This window comes from Tamandua tetradactyla, chromosome 19, assembly GCF_023851605.1.
Source record: "Tamandua tetradactyla isolate mTamTet1 chromosome 19, mTamTet1.pri, whole genome shotgun sequence".
NCBI classification, from domain to species: Eukaryota; Metazoa; Chordata; class Mammalia; order Pilosa; family Myrmecophagidae; genus Tamandua; species Tamandua tetradactyla.
In genome coordinates, this window is record NC_135345.1 from 20,401,982 (window position 1) to 20,424,658 (window position 22,677).

At 35.2% G+C, this 22,677-nt stretch overlaps 1 protein-coding gene across 2 annotated transcripts in view; it reads left to right on the forward strand.

The window, feature by feature from the left end:
- Positions 1 to 22,677, forward strand: part of SLIT2 (slit guidance ligand 2) — a 363,732-nt gene that overhangs the window by 291,201 nt on the left and 49,854 nt on the right. For both annotated transcript variants that reach the window (XM_077136499.1, XM_077136500.1), the window contains 9 exons: positions 92 to 235; positions 3,971 to 4,114; positions 5,658 to 5,824; positions 6,631 to 6,763; positions 10,621 to 10,689; positions 12,343 to 12,414; positions 12,990 to 13,061; positions 14,614 to 14,685; positions 17,473 to 17,636. In XM_077136499.1, the coding sequence (XP_076992614.1) occupies positions 92 to 235; positions 3,971 to 4,114; positions 5,658 to 5,824; positions 6,631 to 6,763; positions 10,621 to 10,689; positions 12,343 to 12,414; positions 12,990 to 13,061; positions 14,614 to 14,685; positions 17,473 to 17,636 (1,037 nt within the window). The remainder of the gene's footprint in view (positions 1 to 91; positions 236 to 3,970; positions 4,115 to 5,657; positions 5,825 to 6,630; positions 6,764 to 10,620; positions 10,690 to 12,342; positions 12,415 to 12,989; positions 13,062 to 14,613; positions 14,686 to 17,472; positions 17,637 to 22,677) is intronic.

Here is a 22,677-nt window from a genome sequence, read left to right on the forward strand (position 1 = left end):
ATGATTAGACCTGCAACACGTTGAGTTGTCTTGATGCTCTTGTTGTCAGGAAGAATTGTTTAAGGTCTTTGTTTCCGTGATTTTTATTTAGAAACTTCAGCAATAATAAGATCACAGACATTGAAGAGGGTGCATTTGAAGGAGCGTCTGGAGTAAATGAAATACTTCTCACAAGTAATCGTTTAGAAAATGTTCAGCATAAAATGTTCAAGGGATTGGAGAGCCTCAAAACTTTGTAAGTATTTTTTTGCATTGTGGGTTTTAGTCATTGGTTATCATATTCCAGGGGAGTGGGCAGGTAGGGGACTTAAGATCTCTGTCCTCATCCACTTATACACACACACACACAACACACGCACAGATTTTGTGGATGCAACCAGACCTTTGCATCCTGCCTTCAGTGTGTCAGGACTTCAGTGTGTTGTTTGCTATTTTACATTGTCAGGGCTGCTATGACAAATACCGTGCAACACATTGGCTTGAACAATGGAAATTTATTTTCCTATGGTTTTAGAGACTAGCCGTCTTACATCAAGGTCTCTAGAGGTCGTGCTTTCTCCCACAGCCTTAGCAGTCTGATGCTGATCTGCTGCAACCATTGGGGTTCCTTGGCTTGCATCTTTGCCTCTATCAAAAAGCAGATGGTTTCCTCGGTCTCCTCCCTTGGCTTTCTCAGACTTGTGATCCCTACATAACTATCTGCATCCAAATTTCCTTTGCTTTTAAGGACTCCAGCCATATAGATTAAGGCCCACCCTCATTCAATTTGGCCTCATCTAAATAGGATCTTCAAGGGTCCTATTTACGAATGAGCCCATACCTTAACTAATGTCGTCTCCAAGGGTCCTATTTACAAATGTGTCCAATCCCACAAGACTGGGGGTTAGGACTTGAATGTGTCTTTTATGGGAGACTCAATTCAATCCCCAGTATACTTGCAAAGATCAGAAGGCAACCTCACTGCAGACTTAATAAATAGGCTGCAAACTCTAGAAACCATTTTTCTATTTCTTACCAAATTAAATTGTCCTTGTTCCACTTCTTGCACAGGTTTGGTCCCCCTGTCCTGCCTCAAAGGGGTGGTTTTCTTTCCTTTTTTTTCAAACACCTCCATCTAATATTCCTTTTGGTCCAAGTTCTCTAGCTTCAGAGTCCACCCCAATCCCTCCTACAGAATGCCTCTTAAGCTGATCTAGAGACTATGTTTTTCTCTGGTATATAAATGTGTTTGTGTTTGTGTTTGCTATCTATTTATCTGGGTGTCTTTACTTGCCATCTCTGTGGCCCTTGTCTGTCTCTGCAAGGTATTTGTGAAAAAGAGAGAAGCGCTAGGCATTCAGTAGTAGGAAGTGATTTGTTGTTTTAAAGAAAACATGCTGAGTGATGTCTTCTTTCTTGGGAATAGAGTAGGTGGGAAAACAAATTTGCCATATTGTCTAAAAGTTGGTGGTGAGGAGAAATGGGCATTGGATAGAACAGGGAGTGTAACACTTTTGTCATACTTGAATTTTCTACAATGTGTATACATTTTTGTAGTACCCCTAAAGAATATAATCATGTTTTACAAAATTGGTGGCCAGAAATTGAAAGAGAGAAGCAAATCCAAGTGTTTGGAAGACATGAAGGAAACTGGTTGGGACCAAGAAGCAAACCCTGGTATTTCCAATAGAAAAAGGCCCTGCTCCACTGTCTCCCCTAAACCCTGACCTCTGGCCCCTGAAGGCCACTATAGGAGTTAGTAGCTGAGAGAGTTCCAACTCTGTATCAGATACAGGGTGAGGAAGAGCATTTCCCCAGCCAGGGAGCATATGTTTATAGCATCCCACATTCAAATCCCATGGAAAGCCCTGTGCATAAAATCAGAAGTATGCTTTTTGAGCTTCGTAGGGATAGCCTGGGACCTAACCATCCATCAACCCCTCCTAAAGACTAATTATGTGGAGCACCATCAAAATGATATACCAATATTTATTGAGCCTTTTTATGGACGAGACACCAAGGGTGTGTAGAAAAAGAGCAGAGAAGGGTTTTCATAGGAGGCCACATCTCTCTTCTCCCCCATCTGCTGTTAGCAACAGGTTGAAACTTCCCTTCTTAGACAGTAGCTAAGAAAGTAGTCATTGGTACAAAAACCTTCTTCTTGGTGGGAAAGGGGTTGAAAAATAAGGAGAAAAGCTATAACTCTACTCCAATAGCCTTATCAAAGTACTTTTTCAGACAAGTAACATTTGAGACATTCACCCTGAGAGGAGTTCCTTGGTTTTAGTTTTCTCCTTTTTATAGTGATATTTATATTTATTATATTTTATATTTATTATATTTTATATTTATTATATTTTTATATTTATTTTATATTATATTTTATATTATTATATTTTATATATATTTATATTTTATAGCGATATTTCTGTGCATCCATGCTTTGGCGGCATGGGATAGGCCCTACTGGCTTGCTCCTTAAATCAGCTGTGCCACAGCAAGCTTAATAGAGCAGTGACAAGACAACTTTAGGCTCTTCAAAATGTCCTAAAGTAGGTTTACCTCAATAGCTGTGTCCCTCTAAGTAGTGTCTTTCAGTTTTGATCTATGGAAGTTTTAGCAGGAAACCACAAATCCCTGTAAATTTCTTAAACCTGTGGGATGAGGAGACCTCTTACTATAGGTTTCTTAAACCTGTGGGATGAGGAGACCTCTGACTGTACATGTGCAGATTTCAGCAAGTCATTGAATCCCCTGACATTGCAGGTGAAATCCTGTGCCTGAGCACGCTTGTGTAATTTTCCAGAGAGAGAATGTGTAACATTTTCTTCAGATTCTCCCAGGGGCCCTGCCTCCAACAAGATTAAGCCCAAGTGTTCTTTATTATTTATGACAAGGGATAACGCTGATAGGAATACTTTTCTGTTGTGCATTTGTTTCCTAACATAAAATGATGCCTTGATAAGGAGGCCATCATCCTTTTCTTCTTATCTGTGACTTAACCGAATGCAAAGTTGGTATTTCTTCTTTATGATAGGGTCATCTAGAATTGTAAAGGAACACTTTGCTGATTTATTTTTGCCTCTCTTCTTCAAACACTGCAGTCTTCTCGTTGAGGAGAAAAAAAATTTCCATATTTAGAAAAATCAAGGAAAATAAATTACGTCTTCAGCAATTCTGAATAAGATTTATGGCAACTAGTCATTTTTCGAGGTAGTTTTAGAAGCTGTTCCTTCCTTTTCTAAGCTGCACAAGTAAAAAGTTTGGCTGGGAATTGAGACCTGAGCCAAAATGCCAACAGCGTTAATTCCTTTAATGGTGATGACTAGAGAAAATGGTCAGAAATTGTGCAAAATAAACCTAGAAGTATTTAAACCTCATTGTGGGCAAATGGGAACTACTTCTATTGCCTCTATTTAGCTTCAAAACTTAAAACAGTGAGCTATTTTTCTATAAATAAATTAATTCATGCAAGCTTTGTGGATGTGCAACCAAGTTTGGCTCTCCCCGCCCGTGTTTGCATTGATTCAGGGTGTAAGTCCCTGAGATGTCCTCACTTCTTCATCTGCACTGCTATTGATTCTTTCCTGCCTCCTTTCTATTCAGCTTCAAATGTATTGCTGCTGTGAATACACAAATCACAGGGCGCCAAGGACTCAGAGAGCTGTAGGTGAATTAGGATTTTATTTAGTCATGCAAACACAAGTACAGCATGAAAGGAAAACATTCTAGCATTATTAGATCCAATCATAAGTCCTTTGAGGCTCACTGTGCCTTCTGTAACTGAGTATAATCATTAACAATTCCCAGCAATTGTAATCCTGCAGAAAGTTCTCGTAAATTTCCACGTCAATTTCTAATAGCAATAGAATATTCAGAAAATAATTGTGAGTGTTACACCTTTGCAGAGAAGGGTTCTTTTGACCCTCGGATAGGCATATTGATTGCCTGATGTTTTATCTCCATAACTATGTCCCCTTTTTTCCTGCAGGATGTTGAGAAGTAATCGCATAAGCTGTGTAGGGAATGACAGTTTCACAGGCCTCAGTTCTGTACGTTTGCTTTCTTTATATGATAATCAAATTACTACAGTTGCACCAGGGGCATTTGATACTCTCCATTCTTTATCTACTCTGTAAGTATGAAAAATAGTCATCATTTATTTATTACTTGAACCAGCATATTATATTCATTACCTTTAGTAATAGCATTTTAAAACTATTAGGTATTTCATGAAAATAGGATCAAGGATTTAGGGATTAAAAACAAGAGGATAAATGTATTCATGTAAAATTCATTTTACTTTCTGTAAGAATAATTACCTACTGTCTTATATTCAATTTCTAATAAATCATATTATTTTTCAGGCAATTTTTTAACAATTTGGCCAGTAACATGGATTAACTTCTAAATGTTGATTTTCTTATAACATGATATTGCTGCAAATAAAAGAAATGTTCTGAATTTTTTCCATGTTTCACATGTTATAAGTATTATATACAGAGAGAGAGAGAGAGTTCATACTGTTATTGCCAACAAAATATGCTCAAAAGAATTATTCTTGCAATGATAGGAAATACATAAGATAACCAGGCCAACAATAAAAGCTGATCGCTAGAGGACATTTACGATGATATTGGGAAAATAATAAAAAATAGGTTTAGCCTACCCAAAGAATGTTTTAGCTGGCGAAAAAGTAATTTACTAGGATAAAAAAGGAGTATTTGTACTTCTATAGTGAAAATTCAGAAAGAGAGATTTGTTTAAAAAGAAATCACACTTCAAAGAATGTATTCCAGTCTTCTTGTATGTCAGTATCTAAAGATCAGTATTTGAAGTCATTAATCTTATAAATGATACAATTTCTTGCTAATGGTGGCATCCAAATATTGCTAATCTGATTCAGTGGGAGGGGAATAAAGGTAATTGGAAAGAAAAAAAAGCATGTTCAACATAGCTCAAGTCACGAAGAAATTATTTGAGAGAAGCATCCTTCAGTGTAAAGTACTTAATCCTCTTTCCACATAAAATGTGACACTTTACATCAAGTGACTAATTTGTGCATATTAAAGATGGCATGTTTATAAATAATGGCATTGTCAATAGGTTTATGCTGAAGTGGTGAGAAGCTGAAAGTATTGAGATTTGGAGAAATAAATTCATTTTTATAACTGGCATTTAATCAACTCAGCTGTCAGTATAGATGGGAAACCTATTCTCTGGAGCAAATAAGAGATAGAAATCTTGAGATGACAAATTAATGAAATAGCTGTTGTCAGGTTAAACTCAATAATATAAGGTAATCAGCCTTCATCTTTATATTAAATTACTGCATTATCAGTGCAGGGAAGTTTGACAGCAAGTCAGATCTCTGACAAGTTTGAATTATTTCTAAATGAGATATATGTCAGTATTCACTGCATAAACCCTCAATTGCTGCCTTCACTTTATTTTTTTGCATGAAATTACCCGAAGAGTTTTCTTCTTTGAAAGAGTTGTTATTAAGACCCGAACATAAATATTTAACTAAAAATTGCCTCCCATATGTTGTATGTAATTGAGTATGAATGGTGGATAGAAATACAGCAGTAGTGTGAAAAAAATGGTAATGTAGGGTTTGAGAAGTAAGAATATGAAGCCCTCAACTAAACCCTGAATTGTTTGTGTGTTTCTCTTAGAAACCTCTTGGCCAATCCTTTTAACTGTAACTGCTACCTGGCTTGGTTGGGAGAGTGGCTTAGGAAGAAGAGAATTGTAACAGGAAATCCTCGATGTCAAAAACCATACTTCCTGAAAGAAATCCCCATTCAGGATGTTGCCATTCAAGACTTCACTTGTGATGACGGTGAGAAATGCTTGCTAAGTATCTGATCATTACATGATTATTCTGATGCTCTTATGTATAAATGCATAGCATAGCCTCGTTCAGTTCAACAGATAATTTTGCATCTTTTAGTTTTTTATTCCGTTTTGTTGAAGCCACAGGGAATTCACTTTCTCAGACTGCACTTTATGTTTGATCCTTCTTGAGTTTTGTTTTCTGTTTTAGAAATTTTTCAATTTCTAACTTATGGTTTGTACTATTTGGATAGCATCATTTTAACGTTTCTTACTGATGTATTACTGTAATTACTGTAAGTAATAAAGAACTGCTATTTCCAAATGAGAAGAACAATTGATTTATAAAATAAAAATGCGAATAAATCTAAGAACAGTAGTTTTCATTTTTTTGATGCTTTCAATATATTATTGCCTTTGATTCTTACAGTAGCCCTTTAGGGTAGTTAAAAGCCAGTTCCATTATTTTTGCCAGTGAATGGAGAGCTAAACTAGGCATGTATGTCAAATGAGGGATCTGTGAATTCTCCGTAATTCAGTTTTCATTTATATATTCTAATTAAAAGTCTAGTTTGTGTAAGTGAACAAAGAAAATAACTCTTGTAATTGTATTGATAATACAAATTGGGAGTTATTTGCTGGAATTCTGCCTTCTGTGTAGTGCCATCTTATAAGGACTTAATGCTCTGTACTTAAGCAATCGTATGGCTCAAGACTCTTATTCTTGTTAAATTGAATTAAAAGCATAAAATTCCTTCTAGTCTCTTTAAAGCCACGACTCTGTGTTTTTCTGTATTTTCTGTAACGATTTAGGAAATGACGACAATAGCTGTTCTCCGCTCTCTCGCTGCCCTACAGAGTGTACTTGTTTGGATACAGTTGTCCGATGCAGCAACAAGGGCTTAAAGGTCTTGCCGAAAGGTATTCCAAGAGATGTCACTGAGTTGTAAGTAGAGCTTGGCTTTCCCATTCCTTAGCAATGAATGTTTCCCACCAAGAAAAGAGAGTCCAAGCAAACAAAAGCTTATCATGAGCCAAATCTATTACCTTGAGATTTGTCAGGTCTGCTGAGGAGATTTAGAAAGAGGGGAAACCAAACGGAGAACAAATCATGATTCCTTATTGCCGCAAGTTTATCAAAGCTGCTCATTTGTAAACCAGATTGACCACAGTTATATGTCTCCATGAATTATATTTAGACATAAATGCATTTTGAAACATAGTTTCAAAAGCAAAAAATAAATAAACTCAAAATGACTCACCTATCATTTATATATATTTGGACAGAGTACTTAAGAACAGAAATAAAGGAATAGAACTGGGCATGCATGCATCATTATCTCTAGCAGCTTAATCTCTAATTTATTTCATTCCTCATACATAGCATGAGGCCACCAGAGGCTCATGGATACTGCAGAGGGTCTAGATATGTTCATTTGACTATGTAATTTGTGGTTAGATATCAGTTACAAGAATTTCAGAGGTAATTGATTCCACACCCATTAGGATCTAAAGGACTTTGGTTTAAGTCTAAAACAGCAATAACTCTTTTTAAGAGTAAGTATATGCCAGTTTCTTCTATATCCCGGATATTTATCCTGTGTAGTTAGCTTTTCTCCCAGGGGCAGAATGGTAAAGAAGAATAAGACAAATGGTCTATCCTAGATACTGTAGATACACTAAATATATAATATTTCCCAAACAAGTCCTGAAGATACTCTATGAACAAGGGGTATGTAACCAAGTAAGTTGAGGAGCTGCTTCATGATTGCACTGTCCCATCTTGGTTCCTCATAATGCAACTTAGCATAACAAAGGCAGTGAGGAGGGCTGCATTATAAAAAAGGAAAACATGCACAGGCAGCATTTCCTAAGGGTATCCGAACTAGCTTTTATATTATTTGTTTTGTGTTTTATATGACACTTATTAATGGCCCATGGAATGTAATTTGCAAACAGGACTAAAGATTTTTCTTCAAACAGATGACATTGGTTTCTGAGAAATCATTCCCTGTGGAAAAATAACAAACTTCACAAGACCTTAGAGATCTGCGTTAGATATATATGTTAGTTTATACAGTATGTCTCTATTCAATTAGACATAAATATAATGTGTGTAGAGCATAATTCTTTCCTTATTATGAGTTTCAAGACTAAAACATGGGGAAAGACAGTTTCTTCCTTTGTGCTTCCATGCTCAATTCTCTCTTATAGCACTTTCCAAACTGTAGCATATCACATTGTACTGTAATTATCAATTTAGTTATATTTCATTCTACTAAATTGTAGATTCTTTCAAGAAAGACATGAATCTTTGGCTATTTTGCAGTGCCAACACTTGCAGTAGTGCTTTACATATTGTAAGTTCTCAATATATATTTACTAAACAAATGAATGAGTGAGTGAATGAGTAAAGGAGTAAATGAAGATATCTGATGTAAAGGAATGGATAAAGATATCTGATGCTTAATTACATTCATTCAAATATAACAATGATAGTTCTTATATATTAGCATGATCTTCAAGCACATCTACTTACATTTTAAGTACCTTGCCAAGTCAGTGCATTGGAACTGTAACCCATGTGCATGAGTATCATAAACCAGACCCTCTTTAGGTTCAGTTCTTAGAATTTCTCAACATGCATCATGAGGCTCGAGAGGATGCCACATGAGTTTATAGAGAACTTATTTTCAAATCATGTGCAGCTCTACAGTTCCTAACTGGATCTTGAATTGGACACACAGAGAAAGGAGAGATCTTAGCTTATGTACACAGAGGGTCCTTCTTAGATTTGATCTGCTTTAAGGTTTTCAGTTTCTTTCTCTTACTATTAGTCACAGAGACTGATACAACTATAATCACTACTGTATATGTGTGTTTGTAATTAAATACCTAATTCATATTTTCATATATATTTATTTCATTTCATAGGATTACGTGGGTTTCCTGGCCCTGAAGTGTTGGGAAGCTAGATGTCTCTAGTGTGTGGTACATGCCAAGCATTGAGTCTAGAAAACCCCAGCTGAGAGCATGACACAGTCAGATACAGTGATCATCTTTGGTGCAGAGTCCCTTCTTCTACCATTTTAACTGGCCCATACTTTACTCCTTTTACCCAATTCCTATAAATAATTTTTAATTCTTTAATTCCCTTATTAAAATGCATCTGAGAGTCTTCTTGATTCATCTCCTGTCTATCTCATCTCTGTTTTTCTTCTGTCAGTCAGGTCTTCCATCTATTTCTTTATAAATTAAAGATTATCTTTTCCTAAAGAAAATATTTTACAGCGATGATGAAAACATTAACTCTCCCACAGAGCTTATTCTTAAAACCATCCCATGTCAGCAGACTTCTTCTCAACAGTAACATATATGCACGTGTTAAAGTTTTATATGTGTATTATATTAAATTATTAAAGAATTTGGCAAAAATAAGTATGTAGTGGTGGAAAAGTTTGAACAGATGGTATCCATTATTTCTTAATCATTTCCATATAATTTCCCCTAGATTATTTTGCATATAAACATCCATACTGCACATTCTGAATCTTTTTTGGCTTTCTGCTATGACATTTGCTGATTAGAGTGAGGGTGCTCAAATATGTGGGATGCTGCTGCTCTCTAGTGGTAGCAAGAAAAACAGCTAGAGGATAAGGGAGAGAGTCAGAAATAGGAAGTCAGAAAATTTGAGTGGGTGTAAGGAGTCATAATGTATGCCAAACTCTTAATCAAATAAGTATTACATATTTTGACAACCACTGTCTTTTTTGCAACAGTTTTCATTTAGAAATGTTTGGAAGAGTGTGTTATCTTAGGCAACTTCTCAGCCACTTCTATATCCAGCAAAAAACAACCTCAACTTTGGATCTCATGATTAACCACAGCACTAAAGTAGAAAGGGCCATGTGTCCAGTGTGCCATGACTGTTTATGGACATATCTATAACAAGAAGGCCCAAACTGCTGAGAGACATTTGTATCCTTCACCATCTATATTCTGGGAAGGAAAAATTGTGGAGGACAGAAAATTATTTTTCCTTTTTTAGCAGCAGGGGTATAACTTTAAACATTCATTTACACTTGTGTTTTGCTAGTTAGCTCCTCCATTCTTTGATTATTTTTGCTGATCTTAAGAAATGACGTATGTACTTGTATGTGGTTATTTGATGACTACTTTTACATGTGTATGCACTTGATAAATGCCATGATATTCCATGCACCCTCTTAAACCATTATCACAAGCAGATGTATAGCAAAAACTGTTTCTAAAGTATTTTTAACTTAAGCTAATATGTCCAAAGCCCAATATATTACCTTAAAACTGTTCCTTGCTATTTAAGTTTGTTGATACATATTCAGGCCGTGAACTTGGTGGTCTTGTCCTCAGCAGCCAGTTTCTGTCAGGAGTTATTGCATTTCATGGTCTTGTGTCCATATAATCCCAAGCAACCTGGAAGCTAAAAATATGGTTGATGGAAATAATTGAGACTGGCTTGCTGACACACAAATGGCTGGGTGCATGCCTTGCCTTGTTAGATAAACCATAGAGAACTGGACTCACTGGTCTCTTCTTGGTTTTATAATTTATCCTAAGTGATCCACAAAAGAATTCTGCTGAATTAGATGGCTGTGCCCGTTTTCTGTACTTCCCTTACATAATGGCTAGGAAAATAGAAGCATAACATCATAAAGCAATTGCCAAGCCCTTCCTTGCCTCAGTTAAGAGTAAAATGTTGTTTGACTATTTTAGGAGACAGCATTTTTGTTTTATAGAAAGATAATATTGTTTCTTTGTTTTCAGGTATCTGGATGGGAATCAATTTACACTTGTTCCCAAGGAACTCTCTAATTACAAACATTTAACACTTATGTAAGTGAAGCATTGTTTTTTTTCCAACTGCCTTCTAATTCTGTATTATGAATATAGAGATGGCAGGGGGCAGAAGATTTAGTGACCCTTTCAGATAATATAAATCATTTACAGTTAGATGGTTCCCTCCTTGCTCATAGTGGTTCTGGATCACTGCCTGCATCTTTATAGAATATCAATCAGGTGATGAAGTGTCTTAGCCAAAGTCCTCCTTTAGTCAAAGATAAGCTCTAAGTAGTCACAGTACTGAAAATGAATATAGGTTATTTTATGACAAGCCAAGGGGGAGGAAAGATAGAAAACGATATCTATCTTTTTAGACTTTAAGAAAAAGACAATAGATAGTAATAGCTTTTCTAAAAATATGTTGTATATTTAAGGTATTACATTTGATTATCTTATTAAAATAATTGTCAAGTAAGCTATGGACATCCAGTATTAAAATTTATTTTATGAAATTATTACCTACTTATGTAACATTTAAGAAAACTTAACAAAGATGCTGACATTCTGGGTATAAATTGCAAAACATTTTGTTTTTTTTTGTTTGTTTGGCTTTGGTGTGCTCTGAAAATAGCATCCTTTTACTCCCATTAATCTAAACAAGTTTTGACCATCTTTAAGGTATAAGTTTAAGATGACATTTAAATGTAAAGTTTGTAATCTATATACACAATATCTAAAAGTATATGTAATCTTGCTGCAGTGTCGCACTTTTAAAGTAGGTTTGTTGGTAGTTGAAACTTTTTAGAACTCAAAAAATCATTAATATGCAAAGTAGATTATCTGTATTTATGTCTCTCTGGTTCTGGGTCAATGTGTCTGACTTAGTAGTAGGCCGATTGCTAACGTTCCTAGAATACAGAGGAGTTGCCCTAATTAATGAATTCTAGAAATGTAGGTGGCAGAGAATGTTGCATTTCCAAATATAGGCTTCAGAATAGATAGGTTTAGTTTTGTTTTGTAAAAAAGAAAAGAAAAAATGCTGGTTGATCCATTTCAAGTTTCTTTAAAATATAGGAAAAATCGAATACTTTGTAGAAAGTATATAAGACTATGTAGATGACAAAATGATTAAATGAAGGGAAAGAGAATATGCCCTAAGATGTCTTGTTCAGTCTCTAGTTACTTAGTTGATAGCAGCAAGAACTGATTACACACATTTTGTTCTGTTAAATAAACCAATAAATTGCTGCAATTTCCACAGGGGTCACTTCAGCAGAACTGGGTCATTTGTAGGACAGCATGTGATTATTTCAGGCCAGTTAGAAGTGAAAAATGAGACTTTGCAGATCCAGAAATGATTTACCAATGACTCATTATACAACCCTAGGGAAGTAACTTCTGCTTGTTTGGAAACGTTGAGTTTTAAAATTTACATATAATACTTCTTAAGGCAAGAAGATGGATTATAAAGTTTCTTACAAGCTTCCTAGCATTTTCAAAGTCTCATAGTTCCATTTTACTGATATTTGGAGGTTGTAATAAATGAATGGACACTCTTCAGCTGTTTTGAATATTTCATTCATTTATATATTTCCTGTTTGCATTGCTGTTACTATGAACAAGAAGAGCCTTCTCTTTCTATGAACCACTCATATTTCAGTTTATGTGGTAGTATTAGACTCCATTTCTTTGTTTTTTCTCTTTTAGTGACTTAAGTAACAACCGAATAAGCACCCTGTCTAATCAAAGCTTCAGCAACATGACACAGCTCCTCACCTTGTGAGTATGAAGACGTGGTACTGAGTATTCATTAACCCATCGGACAAAATGCATTTTCTGGGCACTGGACTTTTCCGTTGAACAACACAAAGTCTCTGCCCTCAAGTAACGTAAATTTTGTTGGAGAAACAGACAAATAAGACCCAGAAACAAGTAAATAAATATGGCTATTACAAAAATGTATTGACTTCCATAATAGACACAAAGAATAATTTGTCTGTGGTGGGTTAAGGGAGACCCTTTAAGTAGGCTTCTGGAAAGATGTACTTGGGGTGGGGACAGTTGTGCCAGAGTTAGGTAGGGGTAGAAAGAGAGAGGCCTTCTGCACTGTACATAGGAAATGACAACAGAAAGATAAAATATATATTTTGCATAATAATGTGCAGCATTATAATATTGTACATTATTACATATAATATTGGGTCATCTGTAGGATAGCTTGTGATTATTTCAAGCCGTATTTTCAATTTATTGGACACTATAAAACCCCTTTTCTTAACAGCTTTATTTTAAAAGGGATGTATAACTATATCTGGATACCTGACAAAAACAAATTGATTTATGTGTGCTTTCAGAATTCTTAGTTATAACCGTCTCAGATGTATTCCTGCCCGAACTTTTGATGGATTGAAATCTCTTCGATTACTGTAAGCACCTTACACTTAACAAAATACCTCTTTTCTTAGGGACCTGAGTTTTGGGTTGTTTTTTTAATAATTTAACTGCCTTGTTGATTCTTGGGTATTTTAAGTTATATGCTTCACAGATTTACTGTAAATTTGGAAGTAGGAAAATTATACCTTACTGTATCCTTCAACAAACTTGATTTGGACAATTTAACTTTCTCTTTTGTAATTCTTGTGCTGTGGTCATTTATTCAACAGTGTATAACCTCAAATTATGTGTTTTATGTAGCTCCAACTTATTTTGAAGAAATATAGGAAAGTTTGCATTTCTTTTAAAATTATAAAATTAGTGAATACTTTCATATTATAAAAGATTTATTTTAACATACATGTAAATGCTTCTTCAACTTCAAATATTCAATCCCATTCCCCTCCCCACAGCTAACCAGTTGACAGTTTGATGTGCTTTTTCATCTCTTTTATATGCTTTGATTTTTATGTACTAATATATGTATACACGAGGCTATATAACTTTTAAAACCACAGAAGACTCTTGTTCTGCCAGTAGCTAATTTTATTTAACAATATGCTTTAGAAATGTTCCATTGCATCACAGATAGATATTCCTCAACTGTTTAACTGGTGGAGACTATTCTATAGGGGGAAGGAACCATAACTTATTTAAACATTCTCATCTTTACTATCATTTGGTTCCCCTCAAATTTCATTATTGTTTAATACAGTCGTAAAATTCTATACATTCATCTTCATTCACATGTGCAAGCATTTTAACAATGACTTAGGGTGGGAATTTACTGTCAAGTATTTCAGGAAAATACTGAAAGTAATGGTCAGATTATTCTCCAAACAAGCGTTGATCACTTTACGAATTTATTTTTCCACCAGATTTTTATTGAATTGCCTGTTTCAAGTACTGTTGTTAACACTGAATTTTATTAATTCTTTTATTTTTGTCCATATGACAGATAAGAAATTATTTTCCATTTCTCTTTTAATTTGCATTTCCAATTACAAGAGATTTGAGTATATTTATTTATTGAGCATTTGTGCTATGAATTGTCTGATCTTATAATTTTCCCACTTTTGTACTAGGTTCTTTGTTTCATTTAGTATCTAGGAGGTTTTATAAAGGAATTAATCCTTTATATATTATGTATGTGGCAAATATTTCCCCATTCTACCTCATACGTGGAGTCTTTCACCACATGGATACATTTTAGGTTTTCACAGTTTGTCAGTTTTTTCCTTTATGATTTCTGGGTTTTATACCATGCTTTCAAAAGCTTAAAGTGCCAAATTTATTTAAAAAAAAAAAAGTTCTTCTGTATTTGCTCATAATACTTTTTTAGCTTTATTTTTACATCATTAACCTGGAATTGTTTTATATATATGATGTGAGATGGCAACTACTTGTTGGTTTCCCAAATAATGTCCAGTTGTACCAAGCCTGAGTTAAAATATTTATCATAAACCGAAGCCTCATATCAGCGGATGAATTCTTCTGAATTCTCTGAAATAAGGAAAATTTAATTTTGCTTTGTATTGCCTTTAGTTCTTTACATGGAAATGACATTTCTGTTGTGCCGGAAGGTGCTTTCAGTGATCTGGCTGCATTATCACACCTGTGAGTACCTAGTTTGTGTGTGTGAGTTTGGAACAAATAGTCCTCTGCTACCCTTCTCTAGTTGTAGTCATGTAACATAAAATGTGATTTTTTTTTTCTTTAAGGAAACCACAGTTTTCAAACTAGAACAGTGTTCTTCACAATATCACCTTCCTTTACCTTCCTGCCTCCTATCCCACATGAACTGCATTCTTTGTTTAGCTAAATGCAGATCTTCTTGCAAGTGTGGCTCCTCTGCTTTCCAAACCTGTGTCTTTTCTTTTATTATTTTCTGATTCTGAAATATCAGCTTGCCTTTAAATCTGTCCAAACCTGATTCCTTTAAAACAAATCCCAACATCACCTACTCTGTGATGCTTATCCTGATTTGCTCAGACTGGATTCATTTACTTAGGAAATATTTACTAAGTCTCTACTATGGACCAAGCAGCATGCAAAGATAAATTATATATGGTTCCTGATCTTTAAGACCTCATAATCTGGCAGGTGGGAGACATCAGCCTTCACATTGGGTAAAATGTTTTTCCTTTGTCTTCTCTTCCATAGCAACCTGTTTATGCTTCCTTTTTTCTTGGGAGGATACAAAAACTCTGCTATACATGATAAATGGGACCCAAAAGCCCCTAAGTGGGTCAAAATCCAATATTCCATTGTTATGAGTTGAGATACTATGACCACAGCAAACCTAAAAGGAGCAATCCCAGGATCCAAAGTTTTCCTAGGCCTTGCTGAGTCTGGCACCATTCGGTGCCATTTTCAGCTTCAGCGTGGGTACCAGTAGCTACAATTCTAGAACCTGGGGCTGGCAGGAACTCAAGGATCAGGTTAGCTGGCTCCCAGTTCCCTAGAAGAGGTTGCCTGCCACATTCTCTCCTGACTTAGCCCTACCCTCCAAGTCACACCAAACCCTATAAAGGTGAGAAGTTTAGAAAATTAAGAGAGGAGATGACATGGAAGATGGGAGCCAATAGCCAACCGTCCTGCATCTGAATCTGCCTTATAAGGGCTTTGTTCTCAGTGGGGGTTTTGTGCATCTGTCTTTCCCATTGTTTGGTGCCTACTGTACATATCACTTCCACTGTACTGTTAGGTCCCTCTGCTTCCTAATCCTTGAGCCTCAGTGCCTACCTCAAAGGCAACACTAGGGCTACTCCTTTTCAAATTCTGGCTGCCCTTTGCATAGTATTCAATGTGAAAGAGGCCTCTTGCTCAGGGATGCGGCTGTGATGGGACTGTCTGGCAGAGTATGCAGCATAACAAAGGAAGTGGCCATTCTACTAATGTAAGGGGGGTGCGTCAGAAAAGTCTGCAGAGGAGAGTGTGATTTAAGGAGAGCAGAGCTTTCCTCTCTGGGCATCCTTCCATGAAAGCAAATTGAATCTTTTTTGTCATGTGCCTTTTTCTTCTGTGTATTTCATTTATACCTTTGTCTTTTACTTCCTAGGTGGTAAAGTTCGCTTTTTCCACTGAGTCCTCTGGCATAGAGCCTACTTAGCAAGTGTCAGTAGGGTTGCCATCAAATGACTCAAAAACATCCTCATGCTCATTTTTAATTAAGGAAAAGGATATGAATTTGACATACATATAAGCATAAGAGTCACTCATTCCCATTTTTGGTTAGAATTGGGCATTAAAACTACTACAATAGAAGTCAGTATGGATTTGTAAGTAAATTTGGGGGGTTACTGAATAAAAGAGTAAACTTAATTTTACTCAGACTTAGGTCTAGAAGTATTACTAATCAGAAACTATAAATAAAAATCAATCAAGTTCAAAATGCTTCTTATGCATTTTATTTCTTGTGCCCAATCTTGGTTAATGTCTTTGCTTCTTAATCTATAAAATGGATCATTCATAGCACTAACCTCTTCGAGTTGCTATTAGGAAAAAATGGGTTAAGGACTTAGCCCAATCCTTGTATATAGTAATGTTACAATAAACGGGAGCTATAGTATCTTCATTACTTTTTTAAAATTTTTCTTTTTTTTTACTTGGTTCTTTTTTTTTTTAGTTAGAGAACTTGTGGGCTACTTTTATTATCAGTCCTATTGTTACATGAGTTGGAACCAGATTTCTAAAACTAAAGACTTTGTAAAGGGACAGATACCCAATTAAGGTCCATATCAGCTCTAATGAGCTAACTGTATGTTTCTCTATGATTTCATGTTCTTTCCCGTCTCCTTGCCTTTGCACCTGCTGGCCTTTTACCTGAAATGCCTTTTCCAACCTTTTCTGTCTATTTAGCTCTATCTGTCCCACATAGCTTATCTTTTTAGACCACTAGCCCCCACTAGAAAAGTCCCTCGGGCTCTATCACCTCTTAAATATTTGTATAGCCCTTCTAATGAAAATGATTTATGTGTATGGTGGTATGTTAGTCTCCTGTGCAGACTGTTGAGTTTTTTGGAGTTAACAATAATGTATTGTTCATATTTGGGTCTTCAGAACCTACCATAGTATTGAGTCTCAGTAAATAATTATTGAATGAAGAGGTGTTAATCTGCATGCAAAGTGTATTACATTCCAATGTGAATGTGTCTCTGCAAATATAAGGAGATCTTGTAAAATCCAGATACATGTTAACAACTAGTGACAGCTCACTAAATCCCAGATGCACACAATTTAGGAGAATGGAGAACCCCCACTGTCTCCACTTTCTTCTAAATTGTATCATCAGTAAATCTATAGGGATTTTCTCCTGAGCGTATTTGGGTTATGTTCCCTTACAGAATAATAATACTTCCATACTTTGTGTGTGTTTGTGCTTTTGTGGTGGTGTTTTTTCAGAGCAATTGGAGCCAATCCTCTTTACTGTGATTGTAACATGCAGTGGTTATCCGACTGGGTAAAGTCAGAATATAAAGAACCCGGAATTGCTCGCTGTGCTGGTCCTGGAGAAATGGCTGATAAACTATTACTCACAACTCCCTCCAAAAAATTTCATTGTCAAGGTATGGTTTTTACTCATTTGTACTTCTGGGGTTTTTTTGTTTTGTTTTGTTTTGTTAAATCATTATATTAATTGAAAGATAGTTTGCCCCTAGAGCTCAAGATATAGCTGAATAGCCCCCAAAATAATTACCATTTCCACCTGCGTTTAGACAAGACTCAGCAAAAAAGTAGGCTTGCAAATAAATGTCTGTAATAGTCTTTGAAAATTACTACCTTTCTTTAAAATGCAGAGTATGCCATTTCTAGAATTCCTTTTATGGCTTCTAACAAATATAACATTTTCCTTTTGCCCTGTCTGAATGTGTGCCCTACTCCTAGCACTGCCAGGGCACTGTGGCTTCTCAATGCCAGGTAAGAATAAATGGATCCCTCCAAGTATCCAGGCCAAAACTTCTGACTCACCTCCTGTGCGGCAGACTTTGTGTTGATGTTCTTTCCTTGCTTGTTTGCCTTCCCTTACTTTCCCTTTGTTTTATGTATTTATGAATTCTAAGTGGTAATTTAAATTGTTATTGTTGTCTTCTCTTATATGAGAGCAATTTGTATCCATTATAGAAATTTTAAAGTATGGAAAAATGTAAAGAAAAAAAATTCAGTTCTACAAGAAGAAATCAAATTAACTACTCATCAAAATGTCTAGGGATAGTATTAAACTATCATGCTTTCGATACAAACAAGGATTTAGAACCCTTATGAAAAGCAGGATCAACACGTTACTAATTTTCTTAATTTGTGGATGTTGCAAGAAGGCCACTTGTAATTGTTAATTACATGGTTGAAAGAAATTCTTGAAAATTCTAAATGTATAGTCAACAAACGCTTATTAAGCATGTGCGTGTGTGTCTATGTGTGTGTAAAACTAAAATCTGGATACTGTAGAGCATAAAACAGTTTATGGAATGGTCCTGTCTCCCAAGACTTGCAACCTAGCTGAAATACAAGCTTTCACCACTTGAACATTTAAGTAGCAAAGCCATGTTAACTTGGTAATACTTTGCAGTCATGGTGTTAAGTTTAGCCCAGCCTGGTTGGGGCTAAATCCTAGCTTTACTTTTCAATAGTTATGTTACTATAGTTTAATTGCAAACCAGGTTGTGCCAAAGATGATAACAGTACCTGCCTAAAAGGATTTTGTTTGGATTAGATGAGTTAACATATATAAAACATAGAAAGCTGATTCCCACATAACAAGCAATCAGTAAAGGCTAGCTTTTAATTTTATAGTTATAACATTGCAAAACACCAATAAGGAGATTATGTGAGAAACTATATGATTTATTGTTAAAAGAAAGATTTTCAAAAACTTTATTCTTCCCCCTACATTTTTAAGTCAGCATCTAAAGCTTTTTTCCCCATAACTAAATAGTTTTAAAGAATGAAGAAACAAAAGTAAGACCCTCCTTAACATTTCACATTGTTATTTTTCCTTGAACTCTCATTTTCCCCTTGCTTCCCTGTTTCCAGTACCCCAGAGAATTTTATCATTCTTTGCAGCAAAAAAGTAAAAATAAAAAAGAAAGAAAAACATGTATATAATTTGAAATGATTAAATATCCTGCCACCAAAAGGCAATCTAGATTCTGGAATCCTGGGGAAAATTTCACAACCCTCAGCCAATAAAATTGTTTTTCTTAGCAAGATCAAAAACTTCCTTTTTGATAGTGGTTTTGAAATACTTGAGGTTTTTGTGTTTGTTTCTCAAAACCATTGGTTGATATTTGTCCTTACTCATTTAATAAAAATACGAAGGTGATTAAATATTTTGACCCAAACTAAAAGTAATGAAATGTCCATTTGCTAGATCAATTTTGAGGCATCATTTAGAACTTATTCAAACAGTTTTCTACATTTTCAAATTTATTATCACTAGTATGTAATTAAAACTTTGAAATAACTTTAGCTTTTGGGGATTATGATTTGCTAATTGGCTGAGGAGAATATGTATGTCTGTACATGGTTATTTGCCAAGCGTACATCTTTAAAAACCAAAAAGAGCTATTTTTTATTACATTTTTGAAATCAAACACACGGGAAATTTCAGAAGATATTTATTTTAATGGATGGGGCAGAGAACCCAAGATTAGTTTCAGATTCTGTTCCTAAATGCATTGCATCTGCATTATTACTTATAATCACAGTAATTATATAAAATAACTATTGCTCTTTTTCACTAATTGTGGCTCAGAAGGTTCATTTGCTGGCCTGCATTCACACATATCTGTCTAGTAAATGGCCAGGTCAAGAGATCTCAGTGGAGTAATATTCAGCCTTTGTGTTTTTGTTTAACCATTCCTGTAGTGAAAATTTATGAGATTATCTGGCCATCATCTCCATTCCTCCACCAAAACTATAAGGATACCAGCAACTTCCATATTGCCAAATACAATTGTTTCTTTATAGTTATCTTTTTATTTGTTCTCTTCATCTGAAACAGTGGTGACCAATACCCCTTCTTATAAATTCTCTTATCCTCTTTCTTCATTTCTTTTGCTGACACTGCTTTCTTTCTTACATATTCTTTTAATATGATTTATATGGGATTCTATCCTTAGCCCTGTTAAAGTTTCAATTAATTTCAACCCACAGCTTCAAATAGTTGGCCATCACTTTTCTTATGAACTTGAGTCTGTTTCCATTCATTCAGTGTCTGCCTCCCCTTTGCAGAAACTTCAAACACATACCCCTAAACATGCTTTGCCAGTCCCCATATCCAGTTACAACTGTATTATGTAGCAGATATATGTGTATGTCTCCACTGCTGAACTATAAATTTTTCCAGAAACTCAGGCATTTCACTTGGCTTTGAATCCCCAAATCTTAGCCTAGTGCCTGGCACAAAGTAAATCCTCAATAAATATTTGATGAACGAATAACTTAATGATAGAACGTTATTAACGAATATATGTTTGATGTTACGCTTAAGAAATGCAGTAATGTAAAAATAAGTGGAGCATAGTATCTTTGGTTTTAAATATGAACCTCCTTTTAGTTAATCATGCCCAACATCAAATGCCCATACATGTTTCCTGAGTTGTCTTTGATGTACCTCTGACTTCTAGACAAGGGCAGTGCTAGAGAATTTTGTTATTTGACTCAGGTTTCCAAGGGTTGCAAGAAAGAAGCCATATTCTGGGTTATAGTTAGAGATTTCTGTTGGAGCTTTTGGTAATAAATCACAATGAGATACAGTTCTCAGTGGGTGGCAGTATTGGTGTTAGGTACATAGCCAGTGATTTGAGTTAAGTAAGCATCTCAACCTACAAGTTTTAATAGATTGGAGGTCCAGCAGTTCTTCCATTAAATATTAAAGTAACTGACAAAGACAAATTGTTAACCAAATTTTCTGCTCATGTGCCCTTTGAATTATTTAGTAAACACACCTCCATCTATATAGCTGATGCTATCAGGCTCCTTTACAACAAGATCAAATCTTAAATCAATCCAGCTGCCCTGGACTGGCCTCCTTCATTTCAGTGACATTAGTAAAGATCTGAAGCACAATTTCTCTTCTCCTCTGTGGCACATAACTTACGAGGCTAATACATTGGCAATATTTTAACATTTCTGGGAACTAGTTAATTCTGGAAAGGAGAAAAGATGGAAGATTGTCTCAGCAAGATTAAGATCTTACCAAGCAGCAGTGCCAGCAGAACAAAGAGAACCTCTTCCTCTTAATAAAGTTTTGTTACTTCTGTTGATTGTGCATACCAAAATTTTAAAATCACAGTTTTAGTCCTTAAAAACACAAAATCATTAACTCTTGACATTGCTACCTAATGGGTAATTATTTCTTTTTGCCCTCTTCAATTCTTCTTGGAATTGATAATAATTGCTTCTACAATTTCCCCGAATTTCAGCAGCTCATAGCATATGTATGGAAAATACTCAATGAACTTGTGATGATTAAATAAGTGACAAGGTCTAATTTGCATTTGTCTGTGCTAAAATTCGGTCAAGCAAGGAGAGGAGCACATTCTTTCTCCTTCTAAGTCTAAGAAAGAGTGTCATCACTTGCTGTGACTCTGTGCTTGACTTTACTGTATTTAGTTCCTTTATTCACTAATTTATCTCATTTGATGATGAAATCGACCCAATGAGGTAGCTACCACTATTATCCTAAGGCTACACACTTAAATGCCAAATCTCATTTTCTAATTTGGATTGACAGACTCTGATGCTATGTCCAGAATTATTGTACATTTTGCTAAAAGACTTCTCTAGTTCTTATTCTTAAACATCTTCCTTTCATCTGGAACTAATCAAGTGTGCCAAATTCTACAAGTGTTGGTTTGCTCTTAGGGAGCTGTGATAACTCTTCTGTAATTTCATCATGACTTATTCCTTTAGCTCTATTATCTCTGTATTATATAAACAGATAAAAAATGCCATTCCCCTTGAATAAGCATTGCAGGTGAAGATCTAAGAGAAAGTATACTGATATAAAACGAATCACAAATTGGAGGCAGATGAAAGATATACAAGGATAGACTTTTAAAAAGGCAAAATATGGGTACAAAGAGAAATGAGAAAAGAGAGACAAATACAATGGATATTTGTTTAAAGAAGTTAAATATAGAAATAAGCAAATTTAGATAAAGCAGATAGGTGTAAAAATCACATTACAAGGAGAATTTTTACTTATGTTGAATTACAATCTAAATAATGAAAATGAATTTTGTCATTTTAAGAAATTGTAGATGGGAGAAGATAGTGCTAAGATTCGGAATTTATATAACATAAACATCTTTTGAAATATCCCTTCACTCAAATTCAAGTTCTAGAAATAAAGAATTACTCGAAGAACTGGCTTTAAAAGAGGGGTTTGAAAAAAGAGAATCAAATAGAATACAGCTGAAGTAGTCAACTTTACCAATGCAGGGATTTTAGAACTTAATATTTTACTATATCCCCCATACTGAAGCCACCAAAATAGTTCAAAGGATTTAGAAGCTTTCAGAAGAGGCCCGTGTGCGTGGGAAGTCTTGTTGTTTAGTTAAACAGAACAAATACGAGGGTCCAAAAATCTCGCTTCATATACCT